The sequence below is a fragment of the Sitophilus oryzae genome, unplaced genomic scaffold, assembly GCF_002938485.1.
Source record: "Sitophilus oryzae breed Bouriz unplaced genomic scaffold, Soryzae_2.0 scaffold_357_pilon_pilon, whole genome shotgun sequence".
In the NCBI taxonomy this organism is placed as follows: Eukaryota; Metazoa; Arthropoda; class Insecta; order Coleoptera; family Curculionidae; genus Sitophilus; species Sitophilus oryzae.
This window is the reverse complement of record NW_022146926.1, coordinates 2375075-2401151: the sequence shown is the minus strand read 5'-3', so window position 1 is coordinate 2401151 and position 26077 is coordinate 2375075. Positions and strand designations below refer to the sequence as shown.

At 33.0% G+C, this 26077-nt stretch overlaps 4 protein-coding genes across 4 annotated transcripts in view; 3 read left to right on the top strand and 1 right to left on the bottom strand.

The window, feature by feature from the left end:
• Positions 1 to 858: 858 nt before the first annotated feature.
• Positions 859 to 7051, bottom strand: LOC115884795 (actin-like protein 6B). The gene is made up of 7 exons (XM_030903478.1): positions 6746 to 7051; positions 6480 to 6613; positions 6134 to 6420; positions 5889 to 6078; positions 1608 to 1761; positions 1465 to 1553; positions 859 to 1400 (listed from the first exon to the last, which is right to left on the bottom strand). The coding sequence occupies exons 1-7, from the start codon at positions 6945 to 6947 to the stop codon at positions 1185 to 1187; spliced, it is 1272 nt and encodes a 423-aa protein (XP_030759338.1). The 5' UTR covers positions 6948 to 7051; the 3' UTR covers positions 859 to 1184.
• Positions 7052 to 7153: 102 nt separating this feature from the next.
• LOC115884796 (nucleoside-triphosphatase THEP1) lies at positions 7154 to 10675 on the top strand. The gene is made up of 5 exons (XM_030903479.1): positions 7154 to 7536; positions 8553 to 8721; positions 8786 to 8882; positions 10145 to 10324; positions 10399 to 10675. The coding sequence occupies exons 1-5, from the start codon at positions 7506 to 7508 to the stop codon at positions 10462 to 10464; spliced, it is 543 nt and encodes a 180-aa protein (XP_030759339.1). The 5' UTR covers positions 7154 to 7505; the 3' UTR covers positions 10465 to 10675.
• Positions 10676 to 17072: 6397 nt separating this feature from the next.
• LOC115884777 (protein Skeletor, isoforms B/C) overlaps positions 17073 to 26077 on the top strand; it is a 99191-nt gene continuing 90186 nt past the window's right edge. Inside the window, exon 1 of the mRNA XM_030903453.1 lies at positions 17073 to 17297. Within this exon, the coding sequence (XP_030759313.1) occupies positions 17255 to 17297 (43 nt within the window). The 5' untranslated portion in view covers positions 17073 to 17254. The remainder of the gene's footprint in view (positions 17298 to 26077) is intronic.
• LOC115884778 lies at positions 19166 to 23251 on the top strand. Its single transcript, XM_030903454.1, has 3 exons — positions 19166 to 19482; positions 19576 to 19731; positions 22876 to 23251. Exons 1-3 carry the CDS (start codon positions 19258 to 19260, stop codon positions 23167 to 23169), a joined length of 675 nt encoding a protein of 224 aa, XP_030759314.1. The 5' UTR covers positions 19166 to 19257; the 3' UTR covers positions 23170 to 23251.

Genomic DNA, 26077 nt, shown 5'->3' with positions numbered 1-26077 from the left:
AAAAAATTGTTGCGAACTTTCTAGCACTCCCTGTATTTATAAATCACGCTTTGAAAACATCACTAAAAATGCCACGTGTACATATCCTTACTGGACTATATAGATAAATCAACAAAAGCAAGACTCTTCAGCAAGATTATAAAGTCGACCATTGCTCTTTGAAGGCCAGTTGAGTCAGAAATCATCGCTCAGTCGCACTCGTCAAACTAACCCAAATAAAACGAAAACGTTTTTGCCTTGAACCATCCTTGAAAGAACTGTTGAATTCTGATTTTGTGTTTGTTTATTATTACTATTATCTTTATTAGCGTACAAAACGAAAACAAAACAATTCTATTATATTTTATATCATGAAGAAATATAATAATTGTACTGTGATTATACATATTATTGTGATTGCATCGCTAACGTAGACAAACCGAAGGTCCTACAAATTGGATCCGTAAGTTATAAGAATCTGCATTCCTTTAATCTTTTAAGGATTTAAATTTTCGTGTTTCATTTTATAATAATTTTTAAAAAATGTTTTTTTGATATATTTTCAATTCTGTGAAAATGCAGTTTATACTTAAAAAAGTTGTATATTTTACAAGCAAAAATTAAAAAAAAATATTATAAATATATAATTATTTCGTACCCTTTGAAGAATAATGCTTTTATTCCGTTTACCATAACTGTTGTTTTTACCATCTTTTGTTATTCTAATAAGAGAAATACGTTTTGCCGCATTTAACTTTTTATATCTGTTATGTCCAGAAGTTATTGTTTATTTTACCGATGGAAATAAATTTCTATTTGATTTTAATAAACGCTTTACCAAACATCCTTGCTTCCTGCGCTACAATTTCAAGCAAATACACAATCCATAAGTAAACCGTCCTCGTCTAAAAGGCCAGTTGACGCAAGCGCGGTAATAAACACTTATCAAACTTGTTACCGTTTTGCAGTACAGCGTTGACGCGTCTTGCTTTTGTTAGTTTGTCTATGCTCATTGACTTAATAATTAATTAACCATGCTACCGTCATTTTACAACTAAAACACTTTCCCTATAGCATGACGGAAAATCTAAAAAGATCACAACCGTAAATTGTTTTATAATTTTACAATTTTCATATAAAAAGAAAGTTCATTGTTAAAAAATATATCAATACAAAAATAAGTTTAAAAAAATTGTTTAGCTTTTTTAAGGACACTTTCTGTCAATTTGGGATTTGCCTGACTCTTGGTACTCCTGCATAGACATCCACATTTGTTGGAATGTACCGATTGCTGCTAAAATTGATCCACCTACCCAGGAGCCAAACCTCCTCTCCACAGATCCATTAGCAGCTATCATTTTCAATCTTGCTGAACTAGGAGTTCTAACTGACAAGTCTCTACTTAAACGGTCACTAAAGCCCTTAAAATGAAAAAAAAACTATGTAATTTCACTTATATAAATTTAAATAGCATGTAAACTATACCTGTACCAAAGAATTTCCTCCTGTTAACACAACCGAACTGTATAAGGCTGGTCTAATATCAACATCGCACATTCCTGCACTTGTAGCAGCTGAAAATTTTAATTTAGTGATGCAGAAACCGAATTATGTCACCCATGTCATACCTATGTAACCGGCGCCCAACATTGCATGATCAAACAATCCTTCGGCTAATTTAAACCGCTCGGTACCAAAATCCTGATGATAACCAGTTGGAAATTCGTAATGTACAGATGGAATGTTACTTACTACCCTTTCATCGTACTGACTTTCTGAAACCTAAATATACAATGATAAATGAGTGGGATAAAAAATAAATAAAATGTATAGGCGTGGCAAGGATACTATAGAGATAAGGATACGCAATTCATGCTAAGCGATACGCCCTCTACGCCCGAATTTTCGAACTATCGTATGGGCCATTCCTTTTATTGATTTGCATTGTTCGAAGCTGACGACTCTTATTTCCCGTTTATTCTTTGTGTTTTATGTTGTGCTTTTCGTTTGAAATTAAATAAATATGAATCATTATTGCTGTGTGCCAAAGTGTAATTCTTGGGCAAAGAAAAACCCCGAGATTCGTTTCCAAAGGAAGGATTGTCGAAAGAAAAAAAAACGCTTTATTGTACAAAAAGCCAAAACAGCTTCATCGACAAAGCAAAACAAAAAAAGCACAAAAACAAATATACAAATAATACAAAAAATACAAAAAATTTCATACAATACAAATCAATTCAAAAAAAAATTTACGTCATAAAATTACAAATAAAACATATATGGACATTGCAGAACACAGGCGTATCTAGAAAATTTTACAAAAGGAAAACTGTAAATGGATAAAATCATGTTATAATAACATAAAATCAAGAGTTATAAAATATTAAATACTAGACCTTTAACCAGTGTGTGCGATGATCAAAATATTAAAATTAAAAATTTTGCCATCGATAAAGTTTGTATGCCATTTCGTCGTAGATAAGCGCATCTCGTATATGGTTGAATTGTTCATGATTAAACATCAATAAAAAGTCGTTTACCGCATATAGGGCTCTCTCCAGTAAGTATGATTTCAGAGCTTTGTGAAATGCGGGAGAGAATAAGAAAGTGACTTGATATTCGAGAAGGCAAATGATTGTACATTTTCTTGGCATTGTACAGTATTGAGCCCCTTAACTAGTTCTGAGCTCGGGGTTAGCAGATAAATATCGTGCTCCGCATTCCCTAAGTGGATAGTTGTGAGAAGGCCTTTCCGGAATAGAGAATATGTGCTTGCGGATTAAGCAAGTTAGATTCAAAAATGAATAAGGAAGGAAGAGTCAGTATTTTGAAATTTTAAAGAAATTCTGGCAGTGAGTTCTACTATTTAGTCCCAATACGTGTCGAACTACTCTCTTTTGAAGTTTGAAAATACGATCAAATTTTGTCGCGCAGCAAGTACCCCAGAATGAAAGGGCATAACGAAGATGCGACTCAAAAAGAGGGGCAGCGAATAGACCATTCTAGAGGTTGATGAGTTAAGTTCCTTAGACACTGATCTTAGCGCAAAACAGGCAGAGCTTAGTTTCTTTGATAAGGCTTCGATGTTGCAAGTCCCATTTTAAAGAGTTGTCCACAACAGTCCTAAGAATCTCACGATCGAGTCCTCGACGTCAATAGTGGTGTTATTAAGTACAAAAAGGTTGTATAGTACTTTTATATGACAAAACTTTAGTTTTTGAAAGGTTGAGGCATAGAGAGATTAGAATCGCACCAAGATTTAATGGTGCGTGACACCTGCGATATAGTATCATATAGTAAGCGTAACATCTGGGCCGCTCCAGTGAAACTAACTATCGTCCGCAAAGAGGCAGATTTTACCGCTAATGTCTAGATTTGCAATGTCGTTGATGCGCACCAGAAATAAAATAGGGCCAAGTACTGAACCCTGAGGGACACCACATTCTATAGCTTACAAGAAGACATAGACGTATCAATCCTCACAAGCTGCCTTCTGTTGCCAAGATACGACTTAAGCCATTCGAGCGGCACTCCCCTGAATCCATAGTTTTGCAATTTGTTAATTAAGATATTATGATTTACACAGTCGCAAGCCTTAGAGAAAGCCTTTTTATATTATTATTAACACAACTTATTATATTATTATTAACGATTTATTGGGTAGTGATATTTTTTTTCACTTGTTTTGGTACTTATTTTTTTTTAATAATATACATATATTTTTTTGCATGTTATTTTTAGTCATACATTATATTTTTACTTTATACCTATTGACATAAAAATAAATACTACCATTATATAGACACACATTTTTTATTTAATTAACTAGTTACTACTCTGTGCATGTACATAGCAGAGTTTGGCAGGTTTTGGCAAAAAAAGGTCCTAATTCCATTGTCATCCGTTTCAATATTGGAATGTTTTACCTTGTCTATAAATAAAACAGGGCATTTCATCTACAGGAATAGGCTTATATCGCTCTTTGGTAACTACCTTTTGTGTTGACCAAACACATTTTATGTCAGTTGGAGATATTTTTTTTAAACTCTCAATGTCCTCTCTAAACAAAATACAAATAAATAGCAATCAAACTCAAAAATAAAACTAAAAATGTTGATTTTGCCTGACACATTTTACAAGAACGGCCGAAACATGTTTGTATTTACCACTGTTACCGGCTTTACAAGAACAATGCATTTCTTTAATCTTTACAGTGGCTTCCTCAGTGGTTAAAGTTCCCTTAATTTCATTGGATCCGAATTAATGGCACTGGATTGTAAACACAAGCCATAAACATTAATCCAGTCGCTTGTGAATTCGGTTTTTCCAACCAAAATTAAATGCCCTGCATTAAGGACATTTTCCCCTTCAACCACACATTTGGAATGTGTGGATCCGTCCAAATACCGCATATATTCCAAAATGCTTAATCGCATGATGAAAACCGAAGTCTTTTAACAAATAATAAATGTTCACAAATCACAAAACTGTCCCAAACCAACTAAAAAAACTCGAAAACAGACATCAAACACACAACGCAAACCACAAGAAAACAATTAAATGGCGAAATTATGCGGAATGGCCCATAGATTAGTACGAGTTGTCGCCGCTATGGCGCTGCGATCTTATTTTGAATTACCTATAGTTCGATTCCTATCTTCCTGCACTGTCAGTTTTTTTACGTCATCTACTGACCGAGTTGAAGTTGGCGCTAAAGATTTTAGACAGTGACAGTTATTTTTGCGTTTAACGGACGAGCGCACAGTGCGTTGGAAGATAAATTTAGCGGGACAAAAGCGTTTGGTTAGAAATAAGCCAAAAAATGTGTACTGATAAGAATAAATAGTAGACATTCCAATTGATACAAAAATGCATGAATATTCTTTGTATTTCGATACATTTTTATCAACCAAATTTGGTCGTTTTCTGCTCAGCAAGGCAGAGATCATACGAAAACAAAATATTTACAAATGCTTATACATTTTATTAGAAAGCCAAATTATGTTGAAGATTGCCAAAGGTATGTACTTTTCTACTGTATGTATATTATTTGTTAAAATCCTTCGTGCCTTTGTTCTGCAGATATCAAACTTACACTTTTTTTTCAAATATCGATATATTGAATGATGTAGATCTTTTGAGTTACCAATAGTTACCAACACAGGTAGTCGCAGTCACAGGGAGTTCAAGCTTAACAGGTGAATGCCCAAAAAGATTCATTTCAATCGGATAGTATAAAAACAAAACAACTCCATCAAAAGGCACTGAGTTTAAAAAATTGTCTTAGATACTTAATATATGAATTTACAATTACCGAGTGTTAAAATTAAAATTAAAATATCTATCTTATTTATTATTTTCAAAATAAAATATATTTTTTTAAAATAAATTATAGAGGGTGTCACAAGATTACAAATTAATTTAAAAATAACTGCTAAAGAGTTTTTTGATATCATAATTTTATGTATTTGGCAATAGTTTACAATACGGTTTTTGTGTATCATGTACGAATAATATCATATCGTTTTATTATCTTGTATTTATTTATTAATAAATTAAGTTGTTAATAAATAAATAAATTTAACCATATAGTTGCTATATATTAGACCATTTGCTACGTTCTTAGATTTTAAGTCCCAAACATTGCTCTTGAGATTTTGTCCCGCTAGAATAACCATCCGCCGCACTGTGGAGCGCTGGTCAGCGCGTGACGTAGCATTCCACGGCGACTAGGACAGCGGCGATTTGACGCGATCGAACAGTCCTTTGTGCATTTCAGTTGATGTTAAAAATTTCGACAGTAGCTCTTGATATCAAGTATAGAGAAACGTTAAAAGATAGACAAATATTTGTGACTCTAAAGATACATTTATTTTTTTTATAGTTATATTAGTATGTATTTAATTTACCTGAAGTACAGATTGCTGAAAATCTTGTACGGTTTTTTTGACCATGTATGTCATCCATGAATTGGAAGGTTGAAACGACAATTTCTTTTTAACAAACCTAGGTTTATCTTTATCCCTAACAACATCTTTGCTGGCAATTAGAGCTGCAGGTGTTAAGTCAATTCCCATTTGTTCAAGCATTTCTCGAGCTCTAATAACATTTTTTTTTTAAATTATTTAACACATAATCAAATCATATATTTTACCTTAATATTAAATAGTCCCCTCCTAAAGGAGATTTTACAACAGCATTTGATATGACATAGCCGTCTAACACTGGAACAGCACTTGTGTGTGTAGCACCACTGTCTATAACCAAAGCAGTGGCCCTACCGGTAGCAAAAGCAGCCAACACTGCATTTTTAACTAAGAAGAATGCAGGTACTTTGTATTTTTCAAACATTAACTCTGTTAATCTTTCTCTTTTTTGTCGCTGGTTCCAAGGAGATTCTGAGAAAAGCACCGGATGGTAATGAGATTCTGACTGTATAATCTAAATAAATTAAATGAAAACATTAAGTAAATATATAATTAATAAGCTTTGTGTTTTACTTTGTCATAAGAATAATCCAATATTTTTTCAAACATGTCCCAATTTTCTATCATACCATCTTTCATATAACTATGCAGCTCCATATTGACACGTGGGGTATGTAGAAATGTAGTATCAATATAATATTTATGCTCTAAAAGACATTAATTCAACATTATTTTATTATTTATATAAAAGCTATTGAAAGAAAGAGGCAAATCCAAATTACGTATTTCAATTGATACAAAAAAGAAAATGGTTGTTGTGAAATATTATAAATACGTACGTGATTGAGACGAAACATTACTATCGTCAGGTTTAGACTCTGCTTCTAATTTAATAGCTTCGTCAGGAGCTACACCGACTACAGCCGGTATTTCAGCCTTTGGTGTGTCTTCTTGAGCGTATCCTACGCGAAGTGAATGATGCCCTGGATCAAAAACCAACGCTCCAATTTCATCGCCTCCGTACAGCATTCCACCAGACATTGTTCTAATCTCTAAAGAAAAATCTAAAACAACTAAAACGAATCGAAACGCTCAAATCACAAAACAAAATTAAACATTGAATTGTGCATTGAATCAAACTTTTAAAAAATAGGTTAGGATTTTGACATTGGATTTTGACTTTGACGTTTTACAGAATTGTTTAATTGGTTGTATAATATATTCGGGTTTTTAACTTAAAGAAATTATGAAAATGTTTTAATTTGTTCATAAAAAATAATATATTAGAATAAATGGGTTCTATTCAATTAGATATAATTGTGCAACTTAACAGTTTATTTGTAGCTATAATATAAATATATATCTAGCAAATTAATGTGGACGTAAAAACTATTTTTGTAAATAATTTTGTTCAAGCAACATTGTTATAGTATTTTCCCTTTAAAGAGTTATTAATAAATCCTGGTTAATCAGAGAAAACTGCTGGTTTTGGAATTTATATAGAATTTTGTAATAGAGAAACTGAGAAGTTCAATTTCACACGGTTCCTAAGAATTATCCTAAGAATATAACTGATATAAGCATCTATTTTACCAAACAATGAAAAACATATTGATCACAGGATGGCCAGGTAAATTTTTGAACTTTTTAAAAATCCACTCGTAAAGCCATAAAAACAAATTATTGATATCTGAAATAGAAAATACAATATCAATCGAAACGTTTCAGTAGTTCTTTCAGAAATATTTTGATTTTTTTATGCAATATCCAAAAACAATATAATATGTGAGTATGACAGATTGTCATTCATGGGTTGATTTCTGTTTAATGATTTTTTAAGTGTAAATTAGTAGGTACTTCGACGTGCAATCAGGTGCAATTTTCTAATTTGGAATCTTCTTAATTGAAAAAGTAGATGAAGCATTCGTTATGTAGCTATCATAAAAATCACAGATAAAAATGCTAAAAGAACAATAATGAAAGTGTATAACTAGTTGCCTATACTTCAACTATACTTGTCTACCTTAATCCTTATTTAATAATATCCCCTTATAATATCAATATCACTAATAATAATAAACTAATATTTCGTGATTGAATGCCTATATGCCTACTTACTACCTATACCTACTGTACTAGTATACAATATGATCGAAAAAAAACGGCGTCAGCTATGGCTATGAAGTCAAGATCGCTGTTATTTGATATGTAAATTTATATGGGTAATGTCCTCGATCGTCATTTCCCAGACAACTGGACGCCGTTTTTTTTCGGTCATACGATCTAATGTATTATCGAAAAACAAATGACATTAAGTCTAGTTGTTCCCCATATAATTTTACGTATAAAATGACAAAGATCTTCATTTCATAGCTATCGTTGACGCCGTTTTTTTTTTCGATCATACGATATTTACCAGCCAATTCTGGCGCAGCAGGTGAAGTGCGGGTCTGATATTTGCGAAATCGACTGGCTGTTTAATGAATAGGCTGTAGTTATTTTGTTTTAATTATTTTGTTAAATTTTGTAATTTTAAGTTTAAATAATCACTTCCTGCATTTTTTCACATTTACAATCATGTATGTGATGACTAACATTGTTCCCTATATGCTCCTTCATTAACCATTAAAAAATTCTTGGTTTTAGGTATCGGTAAAACTACAACAATCAAAAAAATAACTGATAATTTACGAGGTAGAAATGTAACGTTTGATGGATTTTATACAGATGAAATAAGAAATGAAGCCAACGAACGTATCGGATTCTCTGTTCATATGTTGAATTCCGGCCAAACAGGCATCTTGGCAAAGAAAGTGTTTGTTAATATGTTCTGTAGAATTATTATACGAATATTATTAAAATTAATTTGTACTTTGCAGCGACAATTCTTATGGCATCGGCACTCATATGGTTGGAAAGTACATGGTATGTGTACAAGACTTTGAAGAAATGGTCATGCCAATGCTTACCAACTTTGTAAGTATAAGCTCTGGTAAATGGTAAAAGAGCTCAGAAGTTGTTAACAGTAGTTGACAAAACTGATTTCATGCGAAATACGTAATCACAGTCTATTCGTAACCAGCTTGCCGACTCCCGATCATTTGTATGGAAATCAGCGTACCTATTTAGATATTCGCTTATATTATGTAATATATCAGGTTCTAAGTTCTATTGAAACTTCTTTTAATATAACGGAGACTGACGTTCTGAGTGTTGGTATGGGTACGATAACAGGTGCGGTAGATGAAAACAATTTTGGGAATACTAAATTTAAGCAAACGTAACATGCGAACAGCTGGTAGCGGATAAGCTGTGGTACCTACCTAAATATCCAAGTATATTATTCATACCATATTCATACTAACAGCTGGCAAAGGTTAGTCTTGGGTCGAGATTTCCGTATGTAAGAAGAGTAAAATGCGTTTATAATGTACTGAACAAAGAGAAAACAGTAAACACGTTGCCAAACATATGAAATAAACCGAAAAACTGTGCATATTTCTAAAACGGCCTACACACGTAACGATTTATCGTACTGCGCGTTGAACTGCAGATCGTAAAGAAAATCGTACGGCTTGTAGTACAGCCATTTTCTATACACACGATGCAACACATTGTACTGCGCAGTTCAGCTTATTCACTTTTCGTCGAGAAGGGCTACCGTTATGTCAAGAATTTCAAAGAAGAAAGCTGCCGTGCTTGTAGCTGCGGTATTGCTGATAGATAAAGATGATGAACAAAAGGAAATCAAAAAGCGAAAATGATGTAAAAAGTGGTTACTAGAGAGAAAGAAATATTCACATATTAAAAACAATTGATTGTAGTTTTTTCAAAAACTTTCTTAACATTACTGTTATACACCCAAAAGTAACAGTTGCCAGCACGGTATGTCATACCTATACAGGGTGTTTCAACCAAGTTTCTGCCAACATTTGCCATCTCTCGTGTGGGGATTCCTCACGTAAAATTTAAATTTATTTTTCATACCAACATAGATCCGATTCTGCTTTGTTTCCAAGCTACAAAGGGGTTTAAATCTACATTTTTTTTCAATTTACAATTTTCTTCTAAGTGCGCGAATTAAATGTTGAGGGTAAAAGTATGGTTGGTGGGTTGTATGTAAACTTTTTAATGTGAACCGTTTTTGAAAATAAAGTCCCAAATTTAAATAATTGTAATTTTAGCTAACCCTGTATAACGGTTTAATTTTCATAGATTTAAATATACACTTTTTTTAGAATAAAGATATTCTTATAATCGATGAAATTGGTAAAATGGAATTACTCAGTAAACGGTTTGAAGAAGCTATCTTCCAGTCCTTTAAGGATAGGAAATACCCCATCATTGCTACTGTTACTCAAAGACCTTCTAGTATTTTAAATCGCTGGAAGAATGATGACAATCATTATTTATTCACTGTAAGAATAAAATACTTTTTTTTATATTACAGGCACGTTAAAAGCTAATTTGTAAATTTATTTTTACATTACAGGTTAATCAACATAACAGAAACACTATATATGAGGATATATTGAATCATATTGATTTGCATCATTAAGTACCTTCACAGCCTCTTCAGTACCAGCCGGTCAACTTATTTTTTTTAATTATTATTATTTTCGCTCCTACCTAGATATTTGCCTGTGAGATCACGTGTCAGATAACAAGTGAGATTATGAGCTCTAAAAAAAATAATTTTTTGCTAAAATTTTGAGAACCACTGGATCTTTTCTGGATTTTCTTTTTTGTGAATTTAATCTAATACCTATGTTGCCATATTATCAAGAAATTATGTTTTTTAACTAAAAACTAAAAAAAATTCCAAAAAATTTTTCAAAAAATTTCGAGTTTTCAAATTTTTTTTTTGCGAAAAAAACCTCATAGGCGTGTTTTTGGGGTTGAACTATACTACCAGTTAAAATATTTGCACTTATTTCTGGGACACCCTGTATATACTGTGTCAATCATCTGCTGATGATGCTAACATGGTTAGCGAAACACGCGTCCAGTGCAAAAGTAAAGCGTTTTGGTGTATTATCATGAATTAGCGTTTTATTTTCCCAAGCAGCATTTGGACGTTGGGACAACGTTGTGTCACGCGACCAAACGTCGGCACAACCTCGTGCCAACCCTAGTCTGCACTAGTTTGAAGAATAATATTTAGGTCGAAACGCTGTTGGATACCGACGTTGGCTAGAAGCCTAATTTAGTACAAACTGCAACGTTGTTTAAAATCCTAATTCACAGAAATACAAAACTAATATGGCGTCTAAGTCGCGTTTTATCCTAAATTGGGATAATTATAGTAAAAATATTATTTTTATGATTTAGTTAGAGACATATGTCAGATGGCAGTGAAGGAAAACAAAACAAAAGTATTTAAGTGTGGAGGATGTTTGAAGATCATAATTATTGAAACACTTTAACCGACTCTGTAACTCGTTACCCAAGGTAAAAAGTTAAACGCAAACAACTTTATTGATAAATGTATTGTTTCTACTTTAAAAAATACTAATGGGCCTTGAAATTAAAGAAGTTTTAAAAATTTTCTTGAATTTTTTTTTTAGTAAAATGAGAATAATTTATTCGCATTCGAAAAAATTGTTTCCGCGTATTTTTTAGGGTCAAATATTTCAAGTTAATGTATTCAAAAAGCAGGAATTGCTATTTTAAGAACGAAACATTTTCTTATTTAACAACATGGCGGCTTTAACTTTGTTGTTTTGGAGATTAAGATGGAGTAGTTCGAGTAGTCGCATACTGGACTAATAAAGTCGCAGTTCGGCCTTAACAGGTAGTATACTAGTCGCAAGATTGCCTAATTTAGTCATTCTAGAGTCTAGCTTGTGCCGCCCTCTATAATCTAAATAAACGAGGAAGTGTCGGTAATATATGTCGATGTATATTTAAATTTAGTTTTATATGTACCTTTCTTATGTCCCATTTTAATTAAGTTTTTTTTTTATAAAAACAAAAACAGCACTGAACTGTCTGACTGAACAGAACAATGAATTGAAAATTTAAGATTTAAGGTTATGGTTCAATACAGTTGCAAAAAGGTAGTGACTCTACGTCCTACCAACGTAAGAATAAGGAAATCTAAACAACGTTGGAATTAGTAAAACAGACGACGTTTGCATAACGTTGGAATAGGTCCTGAAACTGACGTCGGAAAACTCTATATTGTCCAACGTTGTAACTACGTTGTCCGAATCACCTGAAGATCACTTAAGCAAAAAAGGTTACAAGACAACGTTTATTCGACGTCGCAGAAGCTTCTACTTTGCTGTAGTACTAGTCCAACGTCGGCACAACGTTATAAAAACGTTTAAATTTATTTTAATACCCAAGATAGGGAGCTAACTATTTTTTGTAGCTAATCCAACGTTGTGTTTAGTAAACATGTGGTCGCAAGTCGTGAAAATGCTACTTGGGTTGCTCTTAAAAATATATTTTTAACTTATTTCATCAATATCGATGTTTTAAAAAGATCGATTTAATTCGTGCCTCCCTAAATCGAACGTCATTAGCACAATGCTCAAATGATACGGTAATGGAGCTGTTAAGTTACGTCTCCCCATCCGATCTAATGGAAGGAGCATTTTTCGTGACTGCACGTCTATTATTGTAATGTTTTAATGCACGCCCGATTACTACAGATTACTAAATGATAGGGTTGGTCCCCTTTCTAATAGACTAATGCAACGGCGACAGCACAAAGGCACAAAATAGGGTGTAAAGCCCCGATTTACATTACTCGACCCTAAATTCCCCCGAAGTTTTCTTACTTTAAAATATTTGATAATTGAGAAGAACATTAAGAAAGTTTTTCTTTTTATTCTGTTCAGGTCGTTTTAGAACGTTGAACTTAAAGAATAGGTGATAACTACTAGGTGAACCACAGATTAGGTATCCTATAAGTATACAGATAAAAATCTTGTCCTTAATTCGTGGTACGAAAATTGTTTTTTATGACGATGTGCAAACGAGTCAAATTTCCTGTGCGCAAAAATAAACTCGCGTAAAATAACAATAAACAGCGTAATAGAGAGATATCGCTAAACTGAATAGCGTGCATGGACGTTAATAAGGCCAGGTGTTATTTCCTTTACGTGAGGTGGTATTAACTGATTAACTCTCTTCATTGATAGTTATCGGTTCGGAAAGAATTCTGATCGCGTCGCGTCCGCTATTTAAACTTAACCTAACTTTGAATTTATAAAACTTTGAAAGAGCTAAAGTGCTTATTTCCAGTGCTTTATTGTTCAACGTCTGCCAGTGGGTTTAGGGCAACAAGCAACAAATTCTCTTAGAAGGGCTCGTCATCTGCTCTAAACCTAAGACTCTTTATAGGTTCTTTAGTATTTGAAGAGGTGGAATCCATATTTTGGGCCATATTTATTTAATTAAAACTAATCCCAGCTACTTAAATATCAAATTACCAAATAAAACTAAAGCAATAATTCAAAACAATTCAAACATAACCTAAAATAAAAGATCTCGCCGGCCGGCTCCGGTTGTCAAATACCCGCACATGCCCATTTAAGCAATTTTTAAACGTTTTCAGAGGTTATTTAGAAAGAGCGCTTGGTGTAATTGATCCGCAAATTACGTCAGGCGGTAACGTTATTAGCGGGTGTTGCGTTAAAAGTTGACTCGCGCATATCGTAACCATGATAAGGTACGCGTAAATACTGGATGACGCTATTCGGTATTCCGATATCTCTCTAATAACTGTGCCGGTCAGGCGCTGTGCACAATTTTAGAGGCCATAAGTGGGCGTGCTATGTGCGCAAACTAGTCATCTAACTAGTGCCCGATTCCGAAAATTGGAACCACGAAAAACAATAAAGAAAAAACAAAGATTATAATCTGTATAATCTGTGCTTGAACTGAAAAGCATATTCTGCAGATAAAAATATTTCGTATAAATGCATGTCCTAAAATGCTTAGTTTCGGAGATACAGGGTGTAGAAGTTTCATTTTTATTTCGATTTTTTCCAGATAATTTCTGAAATAAAATCAATATTTGGATGAAAATTGGTGTCTAGGAGTTTTTTGATATGAGAAATTTGATTTTGATGTCAATATGACTCCTGTTTGTAGGGGGCGCCAGCTACATGTGCTTTAACTGTTTTGAAGAGCAATAACTTTTCGTCCGAACCCGTATAAAGCTACTGAGTGAAAAAATATACATTTTTGTTATTGTTTACGTAAAAAATGTCTCTTGGTAAAAATCGCTACGGAGCAACCGTTCTCAAGGTATTTAGAATGGGAATAGTCAATACCTGTCATTATTGACAAAAAATAAACGTGTTTAGTAGATATAGTGAACTTTTTATTTTTTTAAATCAATCAAAAATTTTTCGAAAAAATGATGATAAAACAGGTTTTGTTGAACTTCTTGCACAAAAACATTTCAAATTTATGATTTCAGTGTAATAACTATTTAGTCAACATATTTAATAATTAATTTATGTCAATTATGACTGGTATTAATAATTTTGATTCCAAATATCTCGAGAACCATTACTCCTAGGGATTTTTACAAAGATACCTTTTTTACGTAAAAAACATCGTAAATGTATATTTTCTTACTCAGTAGTTTTATACAGGTACGGACGAAAAGTTATTGCTCTTCAAACCAGTTAAAAAATATGTACGTGGCGCCCCGAACAAGTAGGAGTCATGTTGATATCAGAATCAAATTTCTCATGTCAAAAAACTCCCAGACACCAATTTTCATCCAAATATTGAAGTTACTTTATAAATTATTTGGAAAAAATCGAAATAAAAATGAAATTTTTACACCCTGTATCTTCGAAACTAAGCCATTTTAGGACATACATTTATACGAACTTTTTCACTTACTTTTATCTGCAGAATATGCTGCAGAAGTTTCCGGAATCCAGTTCGGACCACCTTGTATATGCAGAAGTGTTATCCTACCACTGCATATTATATATAGTATAAGTCTGTCCAACGAGAAGATCCTTGACAGTGATAGATGTGTCTGTCATTTTAATTTCAAAGTAGTTTATTTTATTTTACAAAGAAATAAGTTGGTACAACTGGAACGCATTGCAGGATATATTTAAAATTTGATTGACAAGATGACAAGTGATTACTTCAAAATATTGTGAAAAAAACTGTATAAAACTAAAAAATGTAATCGAGTTATTTTATTTAATAAAAACGGTATGTGTTAATACAAAACAAACAAGAACAAGGCACTACATACCAAAAAAATATAAAAAATAACTATTATTTACTTTCAAGCTTTATGAAACTACCCGCATTTATGATTATATTTATCAATATAACTTATGTACAAATACAAATTTGTAATATTCCACAGGTATAAATAAAACAACATAGGTAAATACAACAACTATTTTATTAATAATAACACCTACCAAATTTTATACCTTAAAGGTGGATTAATTACCTTTAATCTTAATTTTTTTAAACCAGTACCTTTTGACATTATTTTTCTGCACCAGTACTAAAATCCATTATTTACCTATCGTGTGATGTCGATATTTTACAGCTACTCCAGTTTTTAGTATGTGTTTAGTTTGATCCTTATATACGAAATGCACTTATCTACGACGAAATGGTATACAAACTTTATCGATGGCAACTTCATTGGTGTATAAGACTTTCTGCCTGGGCAGCGTGTATTAACCATAAACTGTGCTCTGGGCCTACAGTTAATTTTCACTCGATTTTTCCTCCACTTGACTTCAAAAGACACAAAACACACGTAATAATACGAATCAAAATGCATCATCTTTCAAAATGCAGGGTATTTAACAAAAGTTGACACAAAATTATAACCAATAATTTGGCAAGACTTTGACAAGCGTCAAAAATGACAAAAATCTAAAGGCGAGTTCATACGCATCGGCGTCCGTTTGTCGTTCATCGTTCCGTCAAACCAATAAAATTGAAATACGATCTGTCATTTTTTAAATAAACCAATAAAACTGGTTAAAAACAACAAAACACGACGTATGACGGATTTATATTTAAACCCATCCATAGATAACTTAAAAATTATTAGAAACTTTTTTTAGTAAAATAAATAGATTGGTATGGGACGTCATCTGCTTTTCTTCTGTCATCGTCTGTCGAAATCTTAAGCCGGAGTCTCATGCATCCGAAATCCGATGGTACGACATCCGAAATTTGAAGTTATCGTGTGAAATAAAAAAAGCCTGTCACATACATCCGAAAGTTCGTTCCGAAATTTGACAGTTTTAACATTTTTCTGCTGCGCTGAATAGATATTCATGTCATGTTTTATTGGAGAAACACTTACAAAAATAACTTCCTCGCCAAATATCCCGAAATTGCCCACTTCCCACTAAACTTGTTTTTAAAAACAAATGTTTTCAAAAAAAGTGAGGTTAAAAAACACACGATATCGTACAAAAGTTAAACAAAATTTAACTTTATACGACGTCGGATGATTAGTTAAAATTATCGGATAAAAATTGTTGTCAAAATATTTCGACCAATAGGAGCACCGTCGGATCGTCGTGTCATCGGATTTCGGATGCATGAGACTCCGGCTTTACCTGAGAAAAAAAACAGAGTATACTGCATATTTTCTAAAATAACTATAATTAAAATCCTATACAGGGAATTTAATATGTATTTTCAGAAAAGTTTCATCACTATAAGCTTTTGGTTAACTAACATTCTCACGTTTGACTACCATAACATTCACTAGGTACCATAATAATCTTAAAAATAAAAAATATTATAAATGGGTAGTATTTTTGCAAAAACTGCTTTAAAATGAAGGAACTGACTAATTGCATATTAATTAATAAAAAATAAAAAAAAATCGATTTCATCCAGACTGTCTGGAATGCGTCCCCCCGTACTCGAACACCTGTTACAGAAAAAAAACCCACCCCCGCATCACAAAATAAGCCTAAACAGTGTACGACATCCTAATAAAAACAGGGAGTAAATAAAGTTAAAAATCCATTAATTTCCCAAGATCCACTAGGAGCCTACGCCACTTGCACCACGCAGGTTTCCAGAGAGTCATCCAGACTATAAGGGGGGCGTGTCGCTGGATAGTCCCGCCCACGGTGGCCGCCCCGGGTCCTGCCGGGTCTCCGTTCAGCAGGAGCAATCCAGTGCCGTTCGTGCACCCCTCAACACCGCTCACTGATGCAACGGCGATGTCAAATTATGCGGTGCGTTCGCTGAATCTGTTGTTTCGTGTCACGCTGCGGTAAATCGACGAAACGTTGTTCCATGTAGAGCGTGCGGGTTTGTTATTCACGTTGAATTCGCGACACATATTTTTTCCAGTAGGATTAGACGAAATGTTGAGGTATTTTGTGGGGATAGTTACCTTAATTCATATAGGTAAGTGAAGCATTATTATACCGGGTATTCCGGAAACTTCGGCAGCATATTCTACAGATAAAAATAAGTAAGTTCGCATAAATGTATCTCCTAAAACGCTTAATTTCGGAGGTACAGGGTATAGAAGTTTTATTTTTATTTCGATTTATTCCAATAATAGTCTCTGAAGTAACGTCAACATTTAGATGAAAATTGGTGTCTGGGAGTTTTTTGACATGATATACACACACCGGAAAAGTCTAGGGATATTACAATTTTATCCAGCCATCGTCAGTAATTTTATTATTTGCATTTCTGATATAATAAAATTAAAATAAACAAATAGTTTACAGGACGTATTGGAAATAAAAATGCGAAATTTACCGAATTTTTCAAATTTACCTTGATTTTTATTGAGCTCAAAAAAATACACACATTTTTTTTTATTCTAAACTGTGAATTAAAAAAAAGATAAAACCATTTTTACTTAATAAAGGGTATGGCCTCCTCTACTGTTCATTACAGCCCTACATTGTCTCTCCATGCTCCTGATCAGGTTGTCGATCTCTTCTTGAGGTACAGCTTGCCACGCTGCATTCACGGCCCGAACCAGATCCTTACGAGTTTCACGAGGCATACCCATTCTCAAAATTCTTCTTTGGACCGCGTCCCATACGTGCTCGATGGGGTTGAGGTCAGGAGATTGTGCCGGCCAGTGTAAGATGTTTAATTGATGAGCATTGATAAACTCACTTACCATTCTGGCTGTATGAGGCCGTGGATTGTCATGCATGAGAATGAAGTTTTTCCCAAAACCATTGGCATATGGTAACACGACAGGCTCAAGATTTAAATCACGATATGGGATTCCTGTTAGAAACCTTTCAAGAAAAACGAGATCGGTTTTTCGGCCTAACTGGACTCCTCCCCAGACCATAACTGTTCCACCTTGATAAGGGTGCACTTCCTGATCATGATCCAACCGAATAAGATTTCCCGGTTCTTTCCATACCCTAAGCCTTCTCGAATCCGGATGAATTCCAAAGCGTGACTCATCCGTGAAAAGAACATTGGCCCATTGTTCATTCGACCACTGAACATGATCTTGAGCCCACAAATATCGTACCTCTCGATTTCCTTTAGTTAAGGGTTGAGCTCTCCAGGGGCGTCTGCTTCTTAAGTTGACCTCTCTTAATCTATTGCGAACAGTGTCAGGACTAACGGTTACATTATGTGTTTCCTGGAAAATTTAACTAAGCTCTGGTGCTGTAAGAGTCGGTCGGCGTCGAGCATTTAATTGTAAAAAATGATCTTGCTGAGGGGTAGTAATGCGATGTCGCCCTGTGTGCCTTTCAGCAACATCACCACTTTCACAGTAGCGTGCACTTAATCGCGATATTACACTTTGCGGTGTATTTAATGCTCTAGCAACGTCGATTTGGCGCATTCCAGCTTCGAGCATACCCATGGCCCTTAGCATTTCGTCTCTGTTAAGATGGTCTACGCTCCATAATGTCGTTTAATACTAAACAGAGTTATTTGAATGAATTCTGGCCAGTTATCATAAAAACATAGCCAGTACAGGTTAAATTCGAACAATTGATGCTAGGTGATTTTTACACATTATATATTTTGTTTGCTTAATTTCAACGAATATTGATCTACTTGATTGTTAATTGCTGCCGTGATCTCTACGAGGGAAAACAAGAACACAAGAGCTCTTTCTATTAAATAGTTTAATTTTATTTTTAAAAATATGTGTTCAAAATTTATTTTCATTATATGTATTTAATTTTAACTGTAAGTCTTATTTGTTATATCAACAAACGTTTATGAATAATTTTTACCTTTTATTTCGATTCAATAAAGGTAAAACAATTACTACAAAATGTCAATTTCTATTTGACATTTTTAAATTTGCAATTCTCTTTCGGCTTCAAGAATCAAAATTCTAGTTTTCTCTCAAAATTCTCCGTAAAAAATGGTTTTCGTGTGCCCCACGAAGGAAATATCCGAAAATATCACAGAACTATCATCAAAAATTAAGAAAACCTTGAAAGATGTTGAAAACTCGATGAAGATAGGTGTCAAACCAATATGTTTACCTTGTTGTGTTCCTATGTATGACTATCCTTCAGAAATTAAAAATAACGGCAAGGAGGACAACAATAAAAATAATTATAACTTTGATCCACCTCAAGTAATGGTAAGTAGCACACGATTTTATAATTTGAGTTTAAGAAATATGTCAAAGAATTGTCATCACCAGAAGTTATTATCATGACAATTATTTTTGTAGGTTTGTTATAGAGAACCTTACCAGAAATCTAAAGAAAGTCACAACGGTTCTCACAAAGAGGAGGGTGTTATTAGATTGAAGACTTCGAAATCTAGAGAATTAAGAGCGAGTATTTTGTATACTGGGTGTTTATGCGAAAAACGCAATGGATTACAGGTATGACTACCATACGACTGAAAAAAGTGTGAAAGTTGACTTGGACACCGTTTCTATGAATTGCCTGAAATTTTTAGTCTGTCTAACGACAAAATCCTTGACACTGATAGATGTGTCTGTCGTTTTAATTTCAAAGTAGTTTATTTTATTTTACGAAAAAATAAGTTGGTGCAATTGATATTATTTACTTCATACCTTGTTACTTGTTAGCCATTTTCTTAATTAATTTTTCTTACAAAAATTGGTTAATCACACCTCATGAAATTATGTAATTTTTTTCATTATGATTTAATATTGTTTTGTATTAAAAAAAGCAGAGTAGTAGACACCAATATACAGGGCATAGGTGTGACCAGACTTCTTAATAAGGGAGGGGCCAAAGTTAAAGATTACGATTTTTTTATACGAGCGTGCGCAAAGAAACATTTTAAGGTTTTTTATGGGTTTTCGTTTGCGGTCTTTTTTTATTTATTTTTTTGGTTTGATATTTTTTGAATCAAGAATAAACTACCCTTAGGACAGTATATATTTCATATCCGATAAATTATATTGAATCCTCTCTACACAAGATACTTAAGTTCTAATTTTGATAAATATTGATACAGGGTGTGTTATTAAAATAAGACATTTTTATTTTTATTACTTTTTTAAGTACTTACGACGCCACTAGATAAACTTATCAATAACCAATTATAACCAATTATCAATTAATAATCGTTTTAAGTTTTCAGATAGCTTCCATGCCTAATAATTAAGATGCGATACAAAAAAACTAAATATTTTCAATTTATTTTGTTTACTTTAAAAAATTGTTTTTAAGTTTGCTAATACAAATGAATAAAATGAGTTACAAAATAATTAAAAAACCCAGTTTTCAATGGAATCTGAAATATGATTTTTATTCGTTTTATTGAGGAATATTTTAAAAAATCCTAAAACAATCACTATTAACTTTGAAAAATATGCTCTAAACAAAGATTTATAATACTATAACGAACTAAAAGTCAACATCTTCGATCATCTTCGACCAAACTTAAATCGATTATTAAGTAATTAATAATTGGATATAATTGGTTATTGATAATAAACAAGTTGTTTATCCAGTGGCGTCGTAAGTACTTAAAAAATAATAATAAAAATAAAAATGTCATATTTTAATGACACACCCTGTATCAATATTTATGAAAATTAGAACTTAAGTATCTTAGTTAAGGAGGATTCAATATAATTTATCAGATTTGAAATAAATACTGTACTAAAGGTAGTTTATTTACTCTCGACTCGAAAAATATCGAACCCCATTAAAACGTACGTTTATGAGGTAACGCATTTCTTACCCTGGGCAAAATGTACGTCTTATAGCCATACAGCCTCCTGCAAAAAATGAAAAGATCGCTCAACAAACAACCAAGATATTGACTTGTATCCAATTTAAGTGGGACACTCTGTATATAAAATATGGCAATTCTTTCCCGATTTAACCGACTCTTTAGCCCCAGTAGTTTCCGAGATAATCATAAAGAACATCGTAGAAAACTCACCCTGTATATAGAGTCTTCATTAAAAAATACTATCAAGTCTGGCATTTAAACTTAACTAAAGTAAACGCCACGAATGTTTGGGAGTGATTCATCGCTTGATGAAGTTAGAATCGACACGCGCGCTATCATTTTTACATTAAAAACGTAAATTTTTACCGCAGACGTAGGTTTTTAAAGGCCCGCTCTAATCATCTGCCTGCGCTCCTCCTACTTATTCTAAAATGTTAGGGCGATTGACAAAGACGATACTATATCGCGTTTCTTTGATTGATTTGTTTTTGTGCGTCAGTCCATTGGTGTGGTTGCAATGCGACCAATGGGGCATTCCAGTTTATATTTATAACCAAATATATGTTTTGACAAGACTTTGACAGTTAAAACAACAGATTATATATTGATTATTATATGACTTGAAACACCACGGCACTGGAATTAAGTTTTATGTGACCTTGAACCTTTGAATAAGAAGACTAAGTAAGGAGCATAATGCTATCCATGTATTCATGCATGGTGGGCGGAAAAACCACCATAAAAGCACTCTAGGGTGGGGATCCTTGACAGTTCTGTTTGACGATTCATTTGACACATTTGAATTTGATTTGAAATTTTGTGGATTTGTCAGTCTTTACGGAGCTTATTTTATGTTATTTATTATTTATTCTACTACTGATAGTTGTATAAAGGTAGTAAATCTAGATGGAAATTGTGGCAGAACTTAAATTAACAATGACACTATCGCAATTTATCGAAAAAGACTCTAAAATAGTTGGTTGTGTAGCGTGCGGTAGATCTCGGCAAAAATTGAGTGAAATAATGGAACAACTTTTCGCTAGTAAGTGACTATATAATATACATACGTGTAGTAAACCGATCATTTATGAAATTCACTTAAATTAACTAAATTATATATTTTTCTTGCATTTTAGCTTTTATTTATAACTTGTCAAAGATTAGATGTCAAAGAATTTAGATACGTTAATTTGACTTACCTGCTTCAGTAGCGTATCGGATGTTTGTGTTAATAAATACTTATAACTTATCTATTTTTATTAGAATTATATATTTTTATAACAATTTTAATAACTACCAACATTTATTCACAACGTAAAATAAAACAACAAATTATTGAGTCTACCCTACATCATAGTTTTACATTTTTTAAATAAAATTAGAACGACACTGATAAACCGGAATTTAAGTCGGCCATATTTGAGGCCCATCGCGGTGTACCTAAGATTTTTGATATGCTCCTTCCTTAGTCTTCTTATTCAAAGTTTATAACCAAATATATGTTTTGACAAGACTTTGACAGTTAAAACAACAGATTATATATTGATTATTATATGACTTGAAACACCACGGCACTGGAATTAAGTTTTATGTGACCTTGAACAGATTAGTTCACATGGTAGCGACCGATGAATCACTCCCAAACATTCGCTGCGTTTACTTTACTTTGTTTTTGTTTAATGAATGTCCTATCTCTAAATAATAAAAAAGTTAATGCCTGTTTAAAGTGGGACAAAATACAAACAGTGCATACAGAAAGGACGAAAACTTTCACTTTCAAAATAAAATAAACCAGAAATAATATAATTTTTAGGATGACTGTCCAAGGACCGGTTGTCACGGTTCCCCTGAGTGTCTCACCAGTCCTCCGAGTTGTGGCCCAAGCGAATTCTGTGACGGTAAACATTTAGGCAAGAAAAATTCGTACCGTCACACGAATGGCAATGGATCGTCCAATAATAAGTCGAACGGAAACTCTCACAATAATGGAGGAAATGGAAAACCTAAAGCTAGATATAAGTGTTTTACGGCTACTGTCGATAGCCCGGTATTATGTTATCCACCTCGCCAGCCTTGTCCGTGCCCTAATGCATCGTCACAGCAATAATTTGTGATATGGTTTTTTTGTTGTTACGTTTAAAAGTGTTTTGATAATTGAATAAATTTAATTAAGAGTTATATGTATAAAATGAATTTTAATTTTAATATCTGTGTTGATTGTAATCGCAAAACATTTTCCGATGCACGTCATCAATAATATCGACAACGACACTAAAGTCTATAAATCTGACTAAATGAAATATTGGCAAACATGTTTAAATTTGCAAGCTAATTAAAATCACCGAGCAGTTCTTCATTTTACTTTATAGAGCCAATGATTGTAACAGATATTTTATTTAGATTAAAGCTGCAAAAATTTGTTTAAACCTAATTTTATTATCGCTGTGTTGGTCACATTGCGCCGTTTTCAGCAAGGTTGTCGTTTATTATTTGACAATTATCCTAATGTCAGTCATTATTTTGTATAATATCATGTTAAATAAAAACACTAAATCACCACAATACACCAAAACACTTTTACTTTTACACTGGACGCGCGTTTCGCTAACCATGTTAGCATCATCAGCAGATGATTATAAACTAAAGTACAATTTACAAGTTGAGCGTTTATATACTCGCTCAGTGGGCCCCAGAGGGCGTGGCAAAATCTAGCCAACCGAGTCAGAGCCAACTGAGCGTAACAGTTAGATTTCCACTAGAGTAGTAGGAACAAAGAACTTGAAGGAATTGGACCGTTGTCTCTGTTCATACTATCTTTACATTTATTAATTCTGATGCTTTCATATGCATCTAATTGCCTGTAATTTGAGACTTGTTTAATTAATTTTAAATTATTAAGATCTATACAATGTTCTTTATGAACAATATGTTCGGCAACGCAAGATTTATCCGGTTTACCATATCTTATCTGAGCTAAATGTTCTTTAAATCTAGTTAATATTGATTTTCTAGTTTGCCCAACATATTTCTGATTACAATCTTTACAAGAAATTTCATAAATACCCGACCTTTCCAGTGGAGGTGTTTTATCCTTTGGATTACCTAATAATTGTTGTAATTTATTATTAGCACTATACACAAGTTTATAATTTACATTCTTCAAAATTCCTTTTAGACCACGGGATAACTCTCTATCAAACGGCATCGAAAAATATTTAGACGTGTCTTTCTCCACTTGAAAAGTCGAATTTTCAGAAATCATTAACCTATACCTACGTTTTCTAATTAATTTATCAACTAGTGAAGGAGAATATCCATTACACTCAGCTACATTCCTAATGTAATCTCTTCTATTTCATATCTTTCGCTGGAAGTGGGAAACGTTTCCCCGATAGCGGCTCCAATTTTGTTAAGTTTGCGCATACCACCTGTAACGTCATACGCCATACAAAAAATATCCATATTGTTCAATTGCCACTAATAAAAAAAGACCTAAAATAGGGAAGAATTAGGACATAACCCCAAAAGTTATGTCAAATCATCGAGCTTGACATCTGAAAAATTATTTTCACATTTTGACACAATCAAATTTCACAGATGACACAATCTGTTTGACAATTTGAAATTGGCGCGCAGAAGCTTGCCGACCAATGGTGCCGTTTATCACCTGTGACGTAGTGACCAACCTGCGCAATATCATACCTTGTATTCTTTGTATCATGGTAGCGACCCATGGTACAAAGAATACAAGGTATGATAATTGCGCAGGTACGTCACAGGTGATAACTGAGGCACTTATTGGTTAGCACGCTCCGCGCGCCAGTTCAAATCGTCAAGATATTGTAGTAAACTTGTTTTTTTTTTTATATACCGTCATTGAATTAACGCTAAGCAAGTTACTGTGGAGCAGTGCGTAAAGAGTCAGGATAGGAAGCGAGAGACCGGATTTCGAATCTCAGCCGGGACATAACTTTTTATTTAATTTTTTAAATACTGTTGTATTCTATAGTTTATTTTTGTAGTATAAAAAAAACTATTTATTCTGTTATTTTTTAATCTCCGGTATTAATAAAAATTGATTGTTGGTACAATACCTCATTTAATATAAAATAATATTCTACTTTTTGAAATGTATCGGGCCCTAATTGTACCTAAAAGTAATATATTTTTAGTGATATACCATATTGTAAACTATTTAATATTTCAGTCACTTAAAAGTTAATTTGCATTGAATAATTGCCTACCATTAAAGGAAATTTGAGCTATAATCCTTGATGGGCATATTCTGGGTATGCAAATAGGTACTTCCTCTAAATTTTGGGTTTTGTTCAACCGATTTATTCTCAAAACTTGAAACATCTACATATAAAAGAAGCACAGGTCACTAATTATAATAAACTTCACCCTTGGAATTACTTCTATCACAATTACAATACATTCATCTGCATTGGCATTTTCTACTTTTCGATGGGAAACAATAAAATTCCCAACATTTTTTAAATGATGTAACAATTCCTCTTGTGGTTACTTTTCCATAGATATCCTCACCTCTGTCCTCATGTGAATTCAGAGACAATGAACATGAAAATTATTTACCATAAACACCGCAAACTAAAAACCTAATAAACAATTTTATACCTAATATAGAAATAAATTTAGTATTCTTACCTATTATCGTCCAAATCCATGTTAATAGATAATTAATATTTTGGATTTTTGTCTTTTATTTTAAATATATTTTTGGAACTACTGGTTTTAGTAATTATTAAATTAAATGAACTAAAAGTCTTAAAACAAACAATTCTTAACCATAACCCCAAAAATGCAGATCTCCTGTCAACTTTCTTTATTTTTTATTTATTCCTGATTTTCCTAGTGACGTCACAGGTGGTATGCGCGAACTGAACGAAACTGGAGCCGCTATCGATCATACCTTGTTTTCTTTGTACCATGGTAGCGACCGATGAATCACTCTCAAACATTCGTGGCGTTTACTATAGCTAATCTTAAGAGTA

What these genes read in the sequence shown, in the direction of transcription:
- LOC115884778 (XM_030903454.1), top strand. Translation starts at nt 19,258, where the DNA reads ATGGTTTTCGTGTGCCCCACGAAGGAAATATCCGAAAATATCACAGAA. An exon ending in TTGATCCACCTCAAGTAATG is followed by an intron (nt 19,483 to 19,575) that starts GTAAGTAGCACA and finishes TTATTTTTGTAG; the next exon opens with GTTTGTTATAGAGAACCTTA. An exon ending in AAAAACGCAATGGATTACAG is followed by an intron (nt 19,732 to 22,875) that starts GTATGACTACCA and finishes TATAATTTTTAG; the next exon opens with GATGACTGTCCAAGGACCGG.
- LOC115884796 (XM_030903479.1), top strand. Translation starts at nt 7,506, where the DNA reads ATGAAAAACATATTGATCACAGGATGGCCAG. An exon ending in GGCATCTTGGCAAAGAAAGT is followed by an intron (nt 8,722 to 8,785) that starts GTTTGTTAATAT and finishes TGTACTTTGCAG; the next exon opens with CGACAATTCTTATGGCATCG. An exon ending in ACAATCATTATTTATTCACT is followed by an intron (nt 10,325 to 10,398) that starts GTAAGAATAAAA and finishes TTTACATTACAG; the next exon opens with GTTAATCAACATAACAGAAA.
- LOC115884795 (XM_030903478.1), bottom strand. Translation starts at nt 6,947, where the DNA reads ATGTCTGGTGGAATGCTGTACGGAGGCGATGAAATTGGAGCGTTGGTT. An exon ending in TAATGTTTCGTCTCAATCAC is followed by an intron (nt 6,614 to 6,745) that starts GTACGTATTTAT and finishes AATGTCTTTTAG; the next exon opens with AGCATAAATATTATATTGAT. An exon ending in TGGATTATTCTTATGACAAA is followed by an intron (nt 6,421 to 6,479) that starts GTAAAACACAAA and finishes TAATTTATTTAG; the next exon opens with ATTATACAGTCAGAATCTCA.